This window comes from Amphiura filiformis, chromosome 9 (assembly GCF_039555335.1).
Source record: "Amphiura filiformis chromosome 9, Afil_fr2py, whole genome shotgun sequence".
Lineage (NCBI taxonomy): Eukaryota > Metazoa > Echinodermata > Ophiuroidea > Amphilepidida > Amphiuridae > Amphiura > Amphiura filiformis.
This window is the reverse complement of record NC_092636.1, coordinates 35031360-35050687: the sequence shown is the minus strand read 5'-3', so window position 1 is coordinate 35050687 and position 19328 is coordinate 35031360. Positions and strand designations below refer to the sequence as shown.

The 19328-nt window shown below is 37.5% G+C and overlaps 3 protein-coding genes across 3 annotated transcripts; all 3 read right to left on the bottom strand.

The window, feature by feature from the left end:
• Nucleotides 1-4748: 4748 nt before the first annotated feature.
• Nucleotides 4749-6920, bottom strand: LOC140160311 (uncharacterized). Its single transcript, XM_072183580.1, has 3 exons — nt 6535-6920; nt 5969-6250; nt 4749-5150 (listed from the first exon to the last, which is right to left on the bottom strand). The coding sequence occupies exons 1-3, from the start codon at nt 6749-6751 to the stop codon at nt 4846-4848; spliced, it is 804 nt and encodes a 267-aa protein (XP_072039681.1). The 5' UTR covers nt 6752-6920; the 3' UTR covers nt 4749-4845.
• Nucleotides 6921-7827: 907 nt separating this feature from the next.
• On the bottom strand, nt 7828-12567 carry LOC140160054 (death-associated protein kinase 1-like). The gene is made up of 6 exons (XM_072183324.1): nt 12441-12567; nt 11956-12192; nt 11097-11208; nt 10689-10849; nt 8531-8707; nt 7828-8103 (listed from the first exon to the last, which is right to left on the bottom strand). The coding sequence occupies exons 1-6, from the start codon at nt 12534-12536 to the stop codon at nt 7828-7830; spliced, it is 1059 nt and encodes a 352-aa protein (XP_072039425.1). The 5' UTR covers nt 12537-12567.
• Nucleotides 12568-14593: 2026 nt separating this feature from the next.
• On the bottom strand, nt 14594-18221 carry LOC140160310 (uncharacterized). Its single transcript, XM_072183579.1, has 5 exons — nt 18033-18221; nt 17301-17454; nt 15900-15998; nt 15335-15433; nt 14594-14710 (listed from the first exon to the last, which is right to left on the bottom strand). Exons 1-5 carry the CDS (start codon nt 18050-18052, stop codon nt 14609-14611), a joined length of 474 nt encoding a protein of 157 aa, XP_072039680.1. The 5' UTR covers nt 18053-18221; the 3' UTR covers nt 14594-14608.
• Nucleotides 18222-19328: the final 1107 nt, after the last annotated feature.

The window sequence follows — 19328 nt, the reverse complement described above, 5'->3', positions numbered from 1 at the left end:
ATAAAGCCTTTACATTTCTCTATCTGTTTAATTTTATTTGGCGTATGTTGAATTCGTGTGCTTTTGCTATCAACTGAACATAGCTCAAATAAAATGAAGGCATATGTTGTCATATTTGTCTCCTGAGTGGGATAGATTTATGCATTTAATTTGAGTTATCTTCAGTAGATAGGAAAATCACGCGGATTCCGCATAATTATTGGACTACCAAAAGATAATATCGCAACACCTAGACATTTTAATTTGATCTTTAATAGATAGCACCACTATCACAATTCTAAAACCATCCATCTATTTTTTTCAAGAGATACAAATAACAAAATGCATTATATTTAAGCTATCTTTGGTAGAGAGCAAATGTGCAGCAATAGCAGGAAAAACTCGATACAAACATATTTTATTAGCAGAAATATTTTGATTAAAATAAACAACATACCGTCTTTCACAACTTTTAATTCATAATATTCTAACTGGGAAAAAGTCCATTTGTGAACAAAAGTTTTTTAGTATTAATGATTCAGATTCAGATTCAGATTTTATTGACATTCATCTTACAACAAGATATGGTCAAAACATATATAATAATACGATACGATATATATAATACAAATAAAGTACAAGAACAATAATTAGGGCCTACAGTTTACAACTATAAAGAATATAATATAAATTAACTAGGCATAGGCCTATTATTTAAATCCCGTTTTTCAAATGCAGTATAAATGAAATTAGCAACTGCATTGGTGGTGTCAAAATCACCTAATGTATTTCTTACGCACGAACGCACGTATTATTCATCCATGGTTTTGCTATCTACCCAAGACAGATCGAATGCCGGGAATGGCCGCGTAAAAACACGCGCGAATTTGAGACCACGCGTTATGCGCGTATCCGTTACGCTTATGACGTTCGCGTGCTATTTTCAAAATAACGTGACAACACTCTGCAGGCCTAACTGGTTGAATATTTTAACTTGACCTTCAGTAGATAGCATTATACTGGAAATCAAAATTACACCATCAATTTAATTTAACCTATCTTCAGTAGATAGTAAAAACACGAACTTTCCATATTTTTATACCAAAAGAAAATGTCGCAAGACATGCCGTAATTTGCTTGATTCTGGTGCCGGTGTCTTTAAAGCTCCTGCATTGATTTACATGGTAAATATTAAAATTGATATATCTCAAGAACGGAATACCGTATGATACTGAAACAAACTTTGAAATAAAGCCTTTACATTTCTCTATCTGTTTTATTTTATTTGGCGTATGTTGAATTCGTGTGCTTTTGCTATCAACTGCAGATAGCTCAAATTTAAATGCTTGTTGGTTGACGTTTTTGTTTGCTGAACGAGATAAATCGACCATGTTACTGGTGTACTATTTTCTGAAGATCAAATTAAAATGTCAAGTGTAGGGACATTTTGTTTTGGTTTAATTAATTCATGTTGTTGTTGTTTCTATCAACTGAACATAGCTCAAATAAAATGCAGGCCTATGTTGTCATTTTTGTCTGGTGAACTGAGCGGGATAGATTTGTATTTTATAATCCAATTAGGCCTACTTGTGCTGCATACTTGCTTTATTTTTGAAGGCCATATTGGCAATATCTTTGTCTTCAGTAGATAGCACCACTAACACGATTCGAAAGACAAATTGGCATCATGCATTTAATTTGTTTAGAAGGTGGATAGCCAGTGGGGTCGGGCAATGCTCTCGGTTCATCTAAGGCCGTCCGTACACGAAGGGCGTTGGTGAATAAAAAATTTGATCAACAATAGACAATTCTGTGTGACTGCTTATAAATTTTGGATGTGACCCTTAAATAACTGATGTATAACACTTCAATTGTCTTTTCAATGAGAAAAATCCGATGACAAATAAATGTATATATGTATAGTATTGTCCATGGCAACAGTTGCATTTATTGCATTCTATTAAAGAAATCATATTCATTTGAATTTGGATTTGGAAGATACCTTCTCTTAAATAACAGTATTGCGAACCACCAGCATACATAACTCGATGTAGAGAGTCTTTCCTATTCAGAGGAAATATTGCAATTACACACCTTATTGCCTTTTAACAATAACCATTGACACTAGCACATATCAGAGAAGATGTAAGAAAAGGATGGAGAACAGAATTATATCCTTGAGATAATCCCGTAGGTAATCCTGTTGCACCTATCATAGTCCTTTATTCTCAAGTGGTGGGTTAACCAACAGTTAACAATGAGAGGAAATTCCTGAACCTAGTTCAGTTGGGGATGATTTGAAGTGACCGCCAATTATGACCATTTGATATTTAATACCAGCAATGTGAAAAAAAAAAAAGAAATAATGTAGTGCCAAAATAATGTACCCTTTTACGGAAGGAGCAAAGTTTAACAAGTTATAACTCCGCTACTGAAGTACGAATATCAGCGGCGAATGTCAGGTTATTATTTCCCAGTCTTTAAAAAAAATTGCAGGCAGAGGTGGGAATCGATCTCGGTACCTCCCGGTTAAACAGCACTGTGAAAGACCACTAGACCAACTAAATATCTGTTGTGAGATGTGTGACATTAATCTTTGATATTGCTTAATGGAACAAATCGCGGAATTAAATCAGTAATAAAAGAAATAGATTCTTATATAGCGGTCAAATTAGATAAAAGGGAAATATTTGTCCCTGCTCGAAAGAAAATATAGGTTAGAAAATTATCAAATAAATTTAAATTACAAATTGAGATTTTATATTTCTTTCTTTCACGAGGCGACATTATCACAGACAAACACTGTATAAGCTAAAAACTCGACGCTCATCACTAGATGCTGTCATTTAGCTCAATGGTAGAGCATCAGACTGCTTATATCAATATCGTTGGTTCGAGTCCTCCTGCCAGCAATGGTTATATTTATGATTTTAATGCTACGCTAAAATTTGTTCAATTTTTTTCGTTTATTTATTTATTTATTTATTTATTTATTTATATATTTATATATTTATATATTTATATATTTATTTATTTATTCATTTATTCATTTATTTATTTATTTATTTATTTATTTATTTATTTATTTATTTATTTGTTTTTGTTTATTTATGTAAATAATTTGATATATTTGAAAGAGGTATTTGAGCAATTTTATAATCCTATGGGGTCATTTTGAACCCCCACCCCTCCCACCCCTCCCAACTTGCCAAACGCACAACACCTATGAGTTTGCATCATACATGTCATCATTAGTCACGATTATGCACTTTCAGTTTCCCACGCGTTTGAACGGGAATTGGATTGCGTACTTTTTCGATGTCTAGTGAGCACATTTTTTCATTATTTTGAGAAAATGATGTGAAATTTTCTATTCTATATTGTTTGGTAATAATGTCTTTTGCCAATAGTATGTTTAAAGTTGTAATTTTGTGTTTTTGATCGCAAAGATCGGATATTTTCGTTCCCGATTCGAATTCTGAACCCTTCGCAAGGGTGCCGATTTCAACAGAACTTTGACGATAATTTTGCCTTTTGGACACTTAAATGCTTTCGATCCTTAATTTTGTTTCAACCGAGTCTTAAATTATCAAGCACAATACAGTTGGTACCACATTTATATACATTGATGACATTTTAAAGATTTTTTTCAAGTTTCTAACCGGCGCAAATCGTTAAGTGTGTATTTCCCCTTGACATCCAAAATGGCGTAAGCCAGTCCTCAATATACATAGGTACGGCGTATAGGACTGGCAAGCGAGTCTATGTCATCATCATAAAAATTTGAAATTCAGGTCCCACAAAAATACAGTAATTGTGCAAAAGAGGACATAAATAATTTCTCTTTCTGCAACCATAATGGGCCGCAATATATCACTAACCGCATAGTCCGAGGCAAGGTTCATTATTGTCAGGGTTAGGGTCTTAGGGTTAAGGTCTTATGGTTAGGGTTAGGGGTTAGGGGTTAGGGTTAGGGGTTAGGGTTAGGGTTAGGGTTAGGGTTAGGGTTAGGGTTAGGGTTAGGGTTAGGGGTTAGGGTAAGGGTTAGGGTTAGGGATTAGGGTTAGGGTTAGGATTATATTCGTATTTATTATACTAGTAATAGTATATTGTGTGTATGCAGTTTATTCCGTAATCAATAAGTATCATAAACAAACACCTTTCTGGCACAACAAATCATAGCACAGTCGTGTAGGCATTAGACTATGGATACAAAGGTTGTGGGTTCGAACCCCAGGTAAACCGTTATAGAATTTTAATTCTATCGATTTCTTTTTATTTTATTAAGTAAGAGGAAATAATAATGGTAATAAACTCTAGCCTCATAGGCCTATTAATTACATGTATGTACTATGTGTTATCGCATTGTGGCCCATTATGGTTGCAGAGAGAAATAACGCACGCCGGCAACTAGACTACTATACAAAAAAATAGTATCAAATCTTTCCTGCTCAATCAATATAATACTTGCAAATAGATCATAGTTTACTAATCTAAACTTGTAATATAGACCTGTTATATCACCTGTATTTGCATGTAGAGTCTATACATGGTTTGTTATGGTAGGGATTAGTGTCCGATCTCTGTAATGTAATGTAAATGAAGCATATTGATATGCAGGAAGAATCGATCAGGGCGCTATCTATTAGGGAAAGATAAACACTATTCAAAATATCAATAGACAAGAAGAAAGGGATGTAGAGATTTGTAATTGAGTCATGCATGATTTATCAGAAGGTTCTTTCCAATTCCCAAACGTAATGTAATATACTAGAAATACCCCGGAGAAATACTTCATGATCCAATTCCAATACGGCATCAACAGTGCAAATAATGTAGAACTAATAGCACTGTATGCTGTATATTTTACGAAGTACCCATAAACCTTTCGGATAAGACCAATTTCAGATTTTGGTGATGATCAATATTGTCCAATGCATTCAGCAAGACATCAGGCCACGTAGTTTCGGTGCTTCGCAGGAGGTGATCTACCAGCATTCTGCTCGCTCTGATGACACCTTCGTTGGTCTCTTTGGTCTTGATGGCTTGTTCATCCTCTTGAGATATGATGTCTGTGAGATGTGGCAGAAGATCACTTGGAACCACTGTGCTACAGAAGAGGTCTTGTGATGATCGCAAGGCATGTCTCCAGCGTAAAATGCTGTTTGGGACTGGTTTTAATACAAAAAGAGAAGCGAGAATCGGTTTACACCATCAAGTCTTGATTTCTTAGCTACAGCAACTGTGGTTGACTGATTGACAACTTGTAATAATTTGCGACATTACAATGACATTCGGAAAGCGTGTCTGAGTTGTGTACATGTACCTTGAAACCCCTCCCCCAGAGGAGCACTTCCCAGCACTCCACTGGGGTCAACTTGCGGTTAGCAGCTGTGTGAGTGAACATGCCACCACTGCCCGGGACCACTACATAAACGTGTATGGTTAAATTTGAATTTGGACTGATATATTTACAATAAAAACACATTTAAAATGTCGGTCGATTTCACATTTTATGTTATCTACAGAAGGTGTGAATTATCCTTCATGCATACATCACTTAAGATCTGAAATCGACTAAGTAATAATGACACACGGGCAATTCTAAAACAACATCTTTTGCACAGACTTCAATGGGATTTGAAAAGTTAAGTGGCAGTTGAAACTCGCGTGATAACACTTTTACAGTGCATGATGGGGCTTCCTTAAATCATCCTCTGCCCCTCCCCAGTATATCAAAATACCAATTAGTGAATAAAAATTGCACACTGAAAATCCCAGAAATGAAATTAGAATAAACATTTCTACCTGCATTACAAATCAAGGAAATGGTATAGGAACTGAAGCGATTTAAAATTAATATTTGGATCTTTGATCCCGCCCGGGGATCCCGCCATGAGTGACTTTTAGAATTTCATGCAAGTATGCAGCCCAGCCAAAAAGCAAGCCACCACCACCCATATCGCATAGAAAGGTCCCTACACCCTACCTTTCTTTGTGTAACCTGGCCCAATGACATCCTGGACACTCTCAGTATTGTTAGTTCGAGGATCAATCAAGGGCGTGTCTTCATCTTCAGACATCTGGACTTCCTCCTCACTGTAGGAATGTACATCCATCTCTAGGTTCGTACTACGTCTCAGAGAAACGGGACTAAGGTACCGTAACACGACTTGTGTGCCGACGGAACGTTGTTCCAGCATGGTCCGAATAATCAGCATCAGTTCGTCTAGTTGAGCTTTCATATTCCGAAGAGTTTTCTCATCGTGACCTTTAATATGAATCATGTTTGTAGAGAATGATGCATATTTAGACTTACTTCTTTAAAGCAAACCTTATGTTATCGTTTTATAAATAACATATATAAATTATATTTGTGTGCTCTCAACTTGAAATTTCCAAGTATAGAGAGATTGCGATTTCCAAACGTACGTATCGAACGTACGTGGAATCTATTCAAAATCACCGTTCTCCTGTGACGTTCGATGTTACGTTTGGAAATCGCAATCTCTCTAATATCTTAATTTGTACCTGGATTTGTATGCAGAGACCTACCTTTACTTCTTACTGCGAGCATAATAGCCCTTCTGTCTTGGGAAAGCTGAACCATCCCTTCCACCTTATGAGCAAACTTAATAGCCATTCTTGAAATGATTGGTCTGTGTCTTTCTCTGTTGAACCCTCTCATAATACGAACTTGAAGACAAGGAAAGACACTAGCGGCAATCATGTCTGTTTGGTCACGACATTGAAGACATCTCCCAGTGTACATCGTATAAGTTGGGTCTTCCTCCCAGACAACAGGTGCTAAATTGTCAGGAAGTTTAGCTGGAATTGTCAGTTGCTTGTCATCATACCTACATTAAGGACCATTGTGATATATTCGATCAACACGTTAGTGTAAAGAATCAGTATAATGTGTTCAGGCACTGTTTAGACTAAATAATGAGGTATTACCACCCACCTGGCTGAAAAAGGCGGTGAGATATATATATATATATATATATATTCTCTAACCTAATTTTGTTCATAACAAGTTAAAAATTCATCATTATCAAGACCTGTCATGAACCATCGGTTGACTTCATCAGCAGTGTTGCTCTTTGAAGTTGTGATGTACCCTGTATAATTCTGTATCATGAAAATGGGGAATCCCCAAGATTGTAATGGGGAATCCCCAAGATTGTAAAGTGAATATGACATCATTTTGGGAATCCCTATGAAGTGAATGTGACAGAATGGTCTATTAATAGACTGTGTGTATAAAAGGTGAAAGCAATTTAGTTTGTTCTTTGCAGAATATGAAGAGAGATTGTAGAATCTCTATAATATATATGTCTGTTGGTCGTCGTGCTTCAAACAGAGGCACATAGAACATGATCACCAAGAAGAAGACTGCCGGTTGAGTAGTGATAATTAAGAAGTGAGATTATATTGTTTGTGCACTAATTGTTCATGTACATGTGTCAATCCGTTTTTAAAGACTTGGATTTTGTTAACTTAATCAAACAGTGTATTATTGTTGTGCATTCGTGTGAATTTGGGTAAAAGGTGATTTTGGCTTCGAGTCATTACGGCTCGTAACAAAGTACTGTGATATTGATCCGGCAACACTCAGAGTTTGAGCAGCATCATTCCCTGTGTCAAAGATCTGAATGTGCAACACTGATAGTCGGTAGGTCCCTGTATATCTGCTTAGGATATCTTAGGGTTGCCGGATCATTATCACACACCACTTCAAAAGAGCAACATTGCTGATGAAGTCAACCGATGGAAACGTCCAGAAACGTTTTGACTGGTCTGATGAAATCCTTGTTCACGGTGGACAAATACAGACCTGGACTAATGTTATGTTGTTAACTTTATTCGTTCAGACTTTAAGAACCCACCATTCATGCATTGAGCCAGCTCAAAGTATAGCAGCAGTTGAATGAGAAGATAAGTATCCTCCAAATCGAAATGCTGTGCTATGTCGTCAACTGTGTACAACTGCTTCTCCACTAAATTGTTGTAGTTCTCTCGTAGTCCAGGTTTGGCAAAGATTGGTCCAAATATAGCTGACGTCAGCCAATTGGGATCCAGGATAATGACATCATCATCGCCATCTATTTTGGCACGATGCAGCTACGAATATATACAGATTCAAGTTAAACATGTCATGTAACCAAACCTTTAATGATGTGATCTGGGTATAATTGAGATTGATGAGGACACCCTTTTATGATCCTTGTTTTAACTGCACATCAATTTCCCACTTTCTGTCTATTCTTACAAAAGCTGAACAGAACTATCCTGATTCAGAGCCTGATACTACGCCTTGACAGACACACGTCATGTTACCGCTCCCACCAGGCGCGTAGCCAGCATTGTCAGTTCGGAGAGGGATGGGCAAACGTCAGTCATCGTCCCTATTTCCCTCTCCTTCCCCTTCTTTCTCTCTTTTTCCCTTCTTCTCGTCCCCATTTTAGGTGTCGGGGTTACGCTACTGGCTCCATGAACCCCACCTGGACTCCCATATACAAACAAGACAACACGCGATCATATAGCCTACCTCTCCCATTTGATGAAGGTGATCAATGGCCGTCTCCAGTAAGTCTTCTTCACAGTACCTGTCGATGAGTTTCGTCTTGTCCACTATCTCCTTCCAGTACAAGACTGGATACCTTCCACGACACCATGATGATTTCTTCTCTTTAATCTTATCACAAATTCTTGGAGTAAGTTCTCCCTGAAATGACCACGATTTATGGGTTTACTCATTGATATAATTTGGCACATGACACTGACCATCCGCGGCAGATTTTGAGCGCTTTCTGTAATAATATCATTTGCACATGCACCAGTGTCTGTGGATTAGTCTATAGATACAGTCATTTAGGGTTAATTCCTGTTGACTGAAGACATTCCTTCTACAAACGACACAGAATTATACTTGCCTGTCATGCGCATTTGATATTAAAGAAAAAGAAAAGAGTAGCGATTTATAGTGCGCTAAGACACAGGCACAACACCCAGACGTCATCCACAAGCCTCGGCACACTTTACAGGTTGTCGCTGTCCACTACGGTCCCATCCTTCCACAAACCATTAAACAACATAAACTTTCCTAACACGCGTTCTTCTAAATGTGTAAATATTTTATGTATTGTTTATTAGGCCCACAATGCTATCTTCAGAAGATAGCGAACAACTATGATGCCAAAATACTTTTCGAACCGCTCGTATAGCTGTTTCCGCGTTCAGAGAAAATGATGCAGACCGTAAGTGGGCTATGCGCGAGTGGGTTCACAGAAGATGATGCATGTTGCAACGGGCTTATAATGATTGGGCAATCGCGCCGTATGATGCTATCTTGGGTAGATAACAAACATATAACAAATTACATTTCTAACTCGTCTCATGCTAAATCTATAACTTTGTTTTGTATTATTTTATTAGGTTCCAAATGCTATCATCAGTAGATAACAAAATATTTTAAACCTTTTTAATTTCTTTGTATTTTATAAATAAATACTATCTAGAGTATAGAGAGCGAAATATATCCCCATCAAAAAAAAAACTTTCCTAACACGCGTTCTTCTAAATGTGTGAAATATTTTCTGTATTGGTTTATATTAGACCCGCAATGCTATCTTCAGAAGATAGCGAAAGCAGCTTTTTGCGCGTTCCGAGAAAATGATGCAGGTCGTAAGTGGGCTATACGCATGACCCCTTTTTTTACTCCTTTTATGCTTAATATATGATATTGATATATTTGTATTATTTTATAAGGTTACAAATGCTATCATCAGTAGATAACAAAATATTTTCAACCTTTTCAATTTCTTTTTTTATTTTATAAATAAATACTATTTCTTGAGAGGGAAAACATCAACAACATCCAAATAAACTTTCCTAACACGCGTTCCTCTAAATGTGTGAAATATTTTCTGTATTGTTTTATTAGGCCCGTCGTGCTATTGTCAGAAGATAGCGAAAAACCATGATGCCAAAATACTTTCCGAACACGCCTAGAGCTGATGTTTGTGCGTTCCGAGAAAATGATGCAGGCCGTAAGTGGGCTATTCGCGAGGGTTCACAGAAGATGATGCATGTGGCAAAATGTTTTCAAGCTTTTTCAATTTCTTTGTATTTTATAAATAAATGCTATCTTCAGTAGATAGTGAAAATAAACCATCAAAATAAACTTTCCTAACACGCGTTCTTCTAAATGTGTGAAACATTTTCTGTATTGTTTTATTAGGCCCGCATTGCTATCTTCAGAAGATAGCGAAAAACCTTCATGCCAAAAATAATTCCCGAACACGCGTACAGCTGCTTGTTGCGAGTTCCGAGAAAATGATGCAGGCTGTAAGCATGGTAAGTATAGGCTATGCGTGAGTGGGTTCAGAGAAGATGATACATGTCACAACTGGCGTATGACATGTATGATGATTGGGTAATCGCGCCGTAAATGCTATCTTGAGTAGATAACAAGCAACAATGAAATATTAAAAAGATACCAAATGACCTTTCTAATGCGTCTCATGCTAAAGTATAATGTGTTACATCGAAACAATTAGTAACTTCCTTGTCCAGGGGAATTTGAAACTCAATCTTACACGAGAGCGTACTAATATACCGCCAGGGTTTGAACCCGCAATCTCTTGCATCATAATCGAACGCCTTATTGATTGAACTTGACTGATATGATGGTCGACTTAACTTACCCGCAAATCCTCTGCCGATTGTCCTAATCTTGTTCTCAGATTGATCATATCACCACGATATGGTCGACGAGTGTCAACCATGAAAGTCTCTTGACAAATCTCCAGATGCAGCCCGAAGAGCCTCGTCAACTCAGACAAAATATTTGTAGACATTTCCTGGGCTATTACAAACAAAAAGGGTAAGAGATATGGAACATATAAAGAAGTATACACTTTTAGAAATAAAGGTGCAACTTACAACCTTATTTGTCCCGTATACAGCCCCCCCCCCCCCATGAGCAATAATAAGGTTCTATAAAGAACCTTTAAAAGTTCTGCAAAGAACCTTAAAGATTTAGAACTTTCTAATTGATAATTCAGAGACTCATAATAAAGTTAAGAAAAGTGAAAAGTAGTTTTAATACATACCAAAGTTTTGGTTTCTGGTCTGATCAAAGTGTGTGCCTACAAGCATCACGGATGGTTTACGCTCCTTCGATGGGTCGTGTCCAGCTTTGATAAAACTCATCCAGTACGATATCTAGAAAAGTGTAACAGTTATTATCAAATGGCATCGAAGAATATAATGCGTCAAAGTATATATAAATTAAAGGTTTTTGGTATTTTGGTATCAGGCGAAAGCTCATTTTTTTTTCCATTAACATATTGTAATGAGGCGTTCCAAATTGGTATATTTCCGAAGAAATCATCAAAAACCCGTTGAATTAGTCTTAACTGTGGTATTCGACAGAAGTTTTGATATCTTCGGAAATACACCAATTTGCAACCCCTAAGTTCAGTATGATAAATGAGTAAAATAGGATCTCTCATTTGATATAGGCCCATATTTATTACATGAATATTTAGGGATTCAATCATGTTTCACACGGTTGTTCATCACCGTTTAACAACGATGCGGCCGCGTCGTCTGCGTGGTTTACTTCGCGAGGGCAGCTTTATAAAGGTATAGGAAGAGTTGTTGAATATTAATAAAAACACTGGAGACTATATTGATTATGATTATCATGCTGTATAAATGTCAGTAATTCCTTTAAAGGAAAGGGAACTAATATAAAATTAATATGGCATTGGAATTGTTTAATTCTTAAGATTGATAATCAAGTTTGTTTGTGTGGGCTTGTTTTTCTATTTTCAGCTTTCACCGTATATAACATCGACATCAAAGAGTCTCATTTTGAATCTCATAGACATTGGGTGTATGCGTCAATGCGACTTGGTAGAAGTTTCTGAACACCAGTTCATCAATATTATTACGACGTGTGGTTACCCGATCTTTGACGATGTCTTCAGACTTTGTCGAGTCATACACGATGATAAAGATACCATTATCTCCGCCAAGGAACATGCTGTGAGTCAAATGAAATTCTACTTGGCCCGCACAGTCCCAGACACAGAACCGTCCAGAACCGTTGATGTGTTTTTCTTCAACACTGATTCCTGGAGTAGGACAGTGACTGGAATGTCTCAATTTTTGCCACTGAGGAAGTATAGCCTTCAATCGTCCCTGTATATATCGGCATGACAACAATAAAGTATAGGCCAACATGAAAACTTTACTGTAACTTGATGCAATTATTATGGCGCATGGGTGCATGACAATATCTTTATATCGCACAGCTTCAGTTGAAACGACGTTGCACACCCCACACCCAAGATGTTTTTATTTTGCTCCCCAATGAGTATTATTTGGCTTGCTAATTGTTATAAGTTTAAAATTTGTTCGGATTAACCAACAAATGAGCTTTGATATACCTTAGACAAGGCTCTTTTCAGTGACGTTTTTCCGACTGCAGGATGACCGCACAAGAAGAGTTTGACTGTCTGAATCGGGGTACTTCCGGCTCCCATCAACTGGTGATAGTATCTTAGCTATTCAAAATTGAGAAACGTAACGTAAAAAACATCATATTTAACATGGGCATAAATGTAAAGGTAACTTATGATCACTTTGCTTTCATATATGATCAAGACTCCACAAGTACGTAGGCCTATTTAATACAAGGTTAAGTAAATGTTCATGCTCAATATTAATTTAATGAGGGATTCGCAGATCGAGGGGCCGTTAGGGCATAATTATACTACCTATAGTGCCATTCATTTTCAGTGACATATTCAGAGGGAAGGACAGACTTGCCCATCCGAAAATAGTTGCGGTTGAAATCGGGGACGGTTTCTTTGGGGACTGGCATTTTCTTCGGAAGGGGGTCCCAAATTTACAAGAAGTCGGCGTCAATAAAATTGCGACCCCTATTTCGGCAATAAAAATTTTATGACCCCCCCCTCCCACAATCGCACAACAAGTAGCCTATGTCAGAACACCGCATCAGAACACTTACTTTGAGTCCATCCCCAAACGCCCGATTCACGCTCTCCTTTTGTTGTTCTCTCGTAGGCCATAGATCTAATGGTGTCTGATCATTCTGTAAAATAAAATAGCGTTGGCTATTAAATGTACGCTGTATTAATCACTCCATATTCCAGAATCAGCACTAATAATAATTATGCTCACCTACTTGAACTGCCAAAAATATATACCCCCACTCCCTTGGCTCACCAATATCTTGCCCCACCCCGTCTCTCCCATTTATCCTTCGACGGGACATTATAATGATATAGTATTGCACCAGGTTATTACTGATTTCCAACCGCCGGACCGACTTAGGGTTTGGGTTAAGTAGGTCGGTCCGGCGGTTGGAAAACTGCCACTTCCATTGCACCACCCCTAATTATCACTTACCATGTCTTTGGCCAAGATATCTGCACCTTTGCTAATCAGCAGTCGGCATATTTCAGAATGAGCGTTTTTCGATGCATAATGAAGAGACGATCTTCCAATCTGTTCGTCGACAAAGTAACAGTAACAATTAAGAATGGTAAAAACTGACAGTGGTTTGAGATATTTCATCCAACAAATTTTTTTAAGGCAGTGGTTGAAGAAGTTATAATGTTAAACGTGGGAATCTTCAAAAAAGTATTGTTCATGAGTCGAATAATTGCATGGCGTATCTGGTAACGGAAAGACTATACCTTGTTATCAAAATTGTAGAGATGTGATTTATATAGAATGTAATGCTCGCATCTTCCGTCACACCACGACACACACACACCCCACCTCGATACGCACCAAACACCCCACACACCCTATATAATTTGGCATTACTTCCATTGACAATTATTTCATGAGTCGAGATATAAGATGTGGCGTAGGCCTACCTGGTAACGGAAAGATGACCTTGTTATCAACATTGTCTTGAACATTGACCCAAGCGCATACCGATTTGATAGTATAGCCTACAGACACTCACAACTTCCTCCAATCAGACCCCCGCACAGACGTCCCTTCACGCACCCCCCCCCACCCACCCACCCACCCTAGCCCTCACACACTTGGTGTCGTCAACTCCACTCCCAGTCTGCATAAGCACACGGCAAACACCAATATGTCCATTTATACTCCCATAATGTAATGCTGTTGTGCCGTCCTAAAAAAAAGGGTTGTTAGAAAGCGGAAAACAGTCTAAAAACGTACACAAATAAACAAACAAAAACAAAACAAAAACAAAACGAAAAAAAAAGCCCCCAGAAATTTGATCTTGCCCTTTTCACTTAACGATACAAGGGATTGCATGTAGGCATACATGACAGTTCCATCATATATTGGTGAAGTCGGCTAATAAGTTTTGGAGTTGGATTTTGCCTCAAAAAGGCGTGAGTTCGATCGGCTCAATCGGGAATCAGCTGTATAGGTTGTCGAACCACGGAAGTAAGAGACACTCCAGAAGTCCCGAAACACTTCCATGGAGTCCCGAAAGAAAATCAGTTACGGTAAGATACATAGGAATGTTGACGTGAGTTCTGCACTTTCTTCAGATAAGCAAGATAAGGGATCATTAAAGCCCCAAACAATCAAAGCATATGACTTACATTTGACGAGCGTGGATATCGCAACCTGCTCGAATAAGAAGTTGACATATGTTCCTATGTCCGTAAGATGATGACATATGCAACGGTGTCCAACCACCCTAGACAATCACAACAATGATTAAGAGGTTAAAACAAGGAAAAATATCATGTTAGTTCAATAGGCAATACTTTATAAATTAAAAATGATAAAAGAAGTACAAAAAATATTTCAAATATGAATTTAAATTACCTCAAAATGAACCTTCTGGAACTCTTCATAATAGGCCTAGGCCTAGGCCTATATACCGTGCAACAATCGAAAGTAGAACTGCGCCAATCTGATCAATTTTGGCTTTGGATAGGTTGTTGTTTGAAATCAGTTTTAAAGGATGATAGTCCAATTTCACCAAATACTATTTCAATCGTATTTTAATGACCCCATTCCCATGCGGAGTTTCAGTCCTGGTATTTCAATCCCTTTCTCAAAAAATTATAGCGCATTGGTGTCAAGTAAGATATGTATATTATAGGGGCAACTGCACTGAAATTCAGCAACTCAAGTGCAGTAGTTGCAGTCCTTGCCCATATAATATACATTATCTTACTTGACACCAATGCGCTATAATTTTTGATAAAATTGCAAAAATAGGCACAAAATTAGGCAGGGGTGTAGTACCCCCTTAAGAGCCAAACAATGTGCATTTGAGAGGGACTCATAGAATGCTTATGTGAAAATGCAGTACCTTGTCTTTTGCCAGGAATGGTGCTCCTACTTTGAGCAGCTCTTCACAAATGCGTATATTGCCTCTTGATGATGCCGTATGTAATGCCGTCCGGCCCCACTGAAAAAAATAGGAAAAAAGTATGTTCATGTCAGTATCAATTGCTACCGTCCACTACGAAAAACAAATCGTTCGAAAATGTTCCTGAAAATTCGACCATTCGTAGCATTTTGCAGGCTTTTCGGAGAACCGGATTATTTCTCAGATCGAGACTGAAGTGTCTGAAGATGGTGGTACGAGACTGACGGTTTAACGTCCCCCTCCGAAGGACGTGAGTAATCTCATGGTTCATTTCCCTAATTCTAAAATGCCCACACAAAATTCGCCTGGTATATTGGGATTTTAACACTGATCCGGGTGAATATGTCGTGAAGGGTGGCAAGATATAGCATACCCATTGAAATTGTAATGCTCCTACACTTTATAATATTATTGAGCATGGCATACCCTTACTAGGTTATTAGCAAATTATCTGATTAGCCAGCCATGGATAGGTTGAAACTATTCTTTTTTGAGATATAGATACCTTGTCTGTAGAGTAAGTTGAAGCACCGTTGGCAAGCAAAAGCAGACACATTTTCAAATCATCTTGATACACAGCAATGTGTAGACACGTTTCCGCCCACTGTCAAAAAAGAAATTAAAATCACCTATCATGATTTCATCATTTATCACATTAGGCCTCTCATTACTCTGATCATTACTCTTCCAAGAAAAAACAATTTGCCTTTTAGCTGTTGAAAGGCTTCAACGTTGAGGATTATTCATTAGTCGAGTAATAGTGCTTGGCGTACCAGGTAACGGAAAGACTGTATCAAAATTGGTTAAACCAAAATCTATGGTTAAACATTGTATAACTTATACTGAGATGTGATAGGCCTACAGACTGTAACACTCGCATCTTCCGTCCCAAACAGATACCTCCACGCCCCATACACCCCCCACACATCCCCATACCCACACCCACCGCAGACTAAACGAGGAGACGGAAAAAGCAGAATGCGTGTAGTGTGTTTATTTCACAGGAATGTGATGAAGTGTGTGAGGAAAATTTAGGTCGATCCACATCATGTAATTATTTCGTGTAAGCTAATCCTAACCTTAATCCTAACCCTAACTCTAAACCTAACCCTAAACCTAACCCTAAACTAACCCTAACCCTAATTTCGTGTATAATTACATGAAGGAGTAACCAAAATTTAGCACAAATACAATAATGAAACTCCTCGAATTTGATGCAAAAATACCAGAAAAAAGACCCTGTAGGGATCTCCACCTTGAGGAGCTCCTCGAATTACTGCTTTTTGGGTCTAACCTCCTCGAATTGTAGGTGTGTGTAAGGGCCTGGTATCGCATGCGATGCAAACGCTGAAACTTTATAGAACTTTATTTATTTCATGAATCAGGTAAACCTGGTAATGGAAAGTTGACCTTAATAATTGTTATCAACCTCTTAGATTTGGTCTATATAATATACACTGCAAAACAGTGTTTAGGATGTGAAGACGAGAATGTGTTTATAAACGTATAGAATATGTGTTAGATGTTTAGAAATTGAACACCATCACTGACCAATGTTCAGAAATTTGACACATGATGTTTAGCTTCTATAAAACGTGTTTACAAAGTGAAGGCAAACTTGTGTTTTAATTTCTAAACACTGTTTTTGCAGTGTTGGTTAGACCAGGGAAGTGGGAGTGTCAGTTCCGCGGCTGGATATAAGACCCGGTATAAGACATATTAAAGTTTAGGATTTGCTTTACTCTCACTTCCTTGTTTTTATTTGGTTACTGGTTATGTTTGTTGCGTGATTGAGTAAGTTTACAAGCCGTGAACCGTGAATGCGTGTCAAAAATAAAGACAGATATTAAAATGAAATTGCTTTGATTTTCATGACACTGTTTTAATACATAAAATATATACTTACAACTCCATACGTTTGGTTGATATCGATAGCATTTGAGTCAAGTATTTTCTTGACAAGTCTTCTGTCCTTTTGTATTGTGGCATCGTAGAGTGGGAGAATGTCTGGTGGAACGGTGTTTCGCCAAGAATCTCCGTCACGGGAAAAGTTACTTCTACTGTAAAATAACGTGTTTTTGCAATTTGATCAGATATAATTTCTGTCGACTTTTATGTGCTAAAACCAAGGTATTTGGTGTAGATAGCTGTAGACAACGTGTCTCTGAAAAATTCAACAATTAAATATATCGCAGGGTCTTTTTATCCCCATATTGTTTTTCAATGTGATATTTGCTTCATAATCGTTTGGCACTTCCGCATATCAGTTCTGCAATTCAATTGAGCTCTTGTTAGGGCCAAAAAGAGGAATAAACTTGGCAAATGATGATTCAACGTACACTAAATTATTGAGAACTAACTTCAATATTTCAACGTGTGTCACACGTCCTCATCAGGAGAACTCCAAAGATGAGGACGTGTGACACACGTCGAAATATTGAGGTTTAGGGCCTATAGCAGGGGTTTATAGTTCTCAATAATTTAGTGATGAATGACTGTTTAAACTCACTGTTTTAATAACGAGCGCGTATGAACATTCACTCGAATAAGGAATAAACTTGTCATATATAGTTGAATCTAAATTGAAATGTAATTTTAAATGTTTGTGTAAGATTTTTATATAGAAAAATATACTCACTGTTCTGTGTTGACTTCCATGTACGTTCAAGTTATCAACAATGACTACACATATAATTTCTATTTGCATGGTAGATCATACCGGCCTCCACTCATTGTTCATTAATGTGTAGGGCCTACGTTCAAGGTTTAGTTTCCTGCTATACTGAGATGTGACACAAGGGTGACATCCGGAACTCCGGGGTTAGTGTGACGTAGAGGTGTTGCGTTGGGGTTAGTGTGACGTGTTCGTTACCAATTAAATTATGATGTTTAAAAATAGATATTGGGATTCCGATTCAACATGCAAGACGGATGACAAAAACAAAGGGGTAACAAGCAAGCATATACAGGCATGAGATTTTTCAGCTGATTGCTCAAATTTACGCATTAAGTTTATTTTCAGCCCAATTTTGGGCCGTTTTTGCCAATTTCACGCTGTTTTTCAGCTTTTCTTTTGTTCTACTTCATCTTTTTTCAGGTAAAGCCACTTTCATGCCTAAACATACATCGGGTGTCCCATAAAAAAATCTAAGTAGGCCTGAGAGGCATACCATGCACCTGCTGCCTGAACTTCCATGGTCCGGTCCTTGGTAGCAACGTAAGCTTCTTCCACAGACCACTTGGTGCCAAGTCTATCCAAATCCCTTTGAATTTAAAACGGCACTTATATAGCAGAGATTATTGGGAACATGAAGGAAAGAAAATAATAAACAAAACAAAAAAGCAAAAAAAAACAAGAAAAAAAACAACAAGACAAAACAAAAAACAATGATGATTCAATTCAGTACGCAAAAAAATTACTTTTTGTCTCATATAAACCCGGCATCATTAAAACAATCATTAAACATAAAGAAAAAGGTATGAATCAAGGCCTAAATGCTATCTACAGAAGATAGCAAGGAAAGCAAAAAACATTCAAAATAATAATGTTCCAGAATAACATTGCCTAACACGCGTTCTAGATTATGATGATTCAGAAGGCAAAATGGGAGGATTCAGTGCGCAAAATCCCGGGGCCGGTAAAACGGCATTAATTTGCAACGCGCATAGAAAAGAAATCGGCATTAGGCCGAATGCAAAGCTATAAAGAAATGTTAAAATGAAGAAGTTAACCAAAATTTAAAACGGCACTTATATAGCAGAGATTATTGGGAACCTGAAGGAAAGAAAATAATAAACAAAACAAAAAGCAAAACAAAAACAAAACAAAAACAAAACAAAAACAATGATGATTCATTCAGTACGCAAAAAATTACTTTTTGTCTCATATAAACCCGTCATGATTGCTATCTTCGGTAGACAGTCATATCATTAA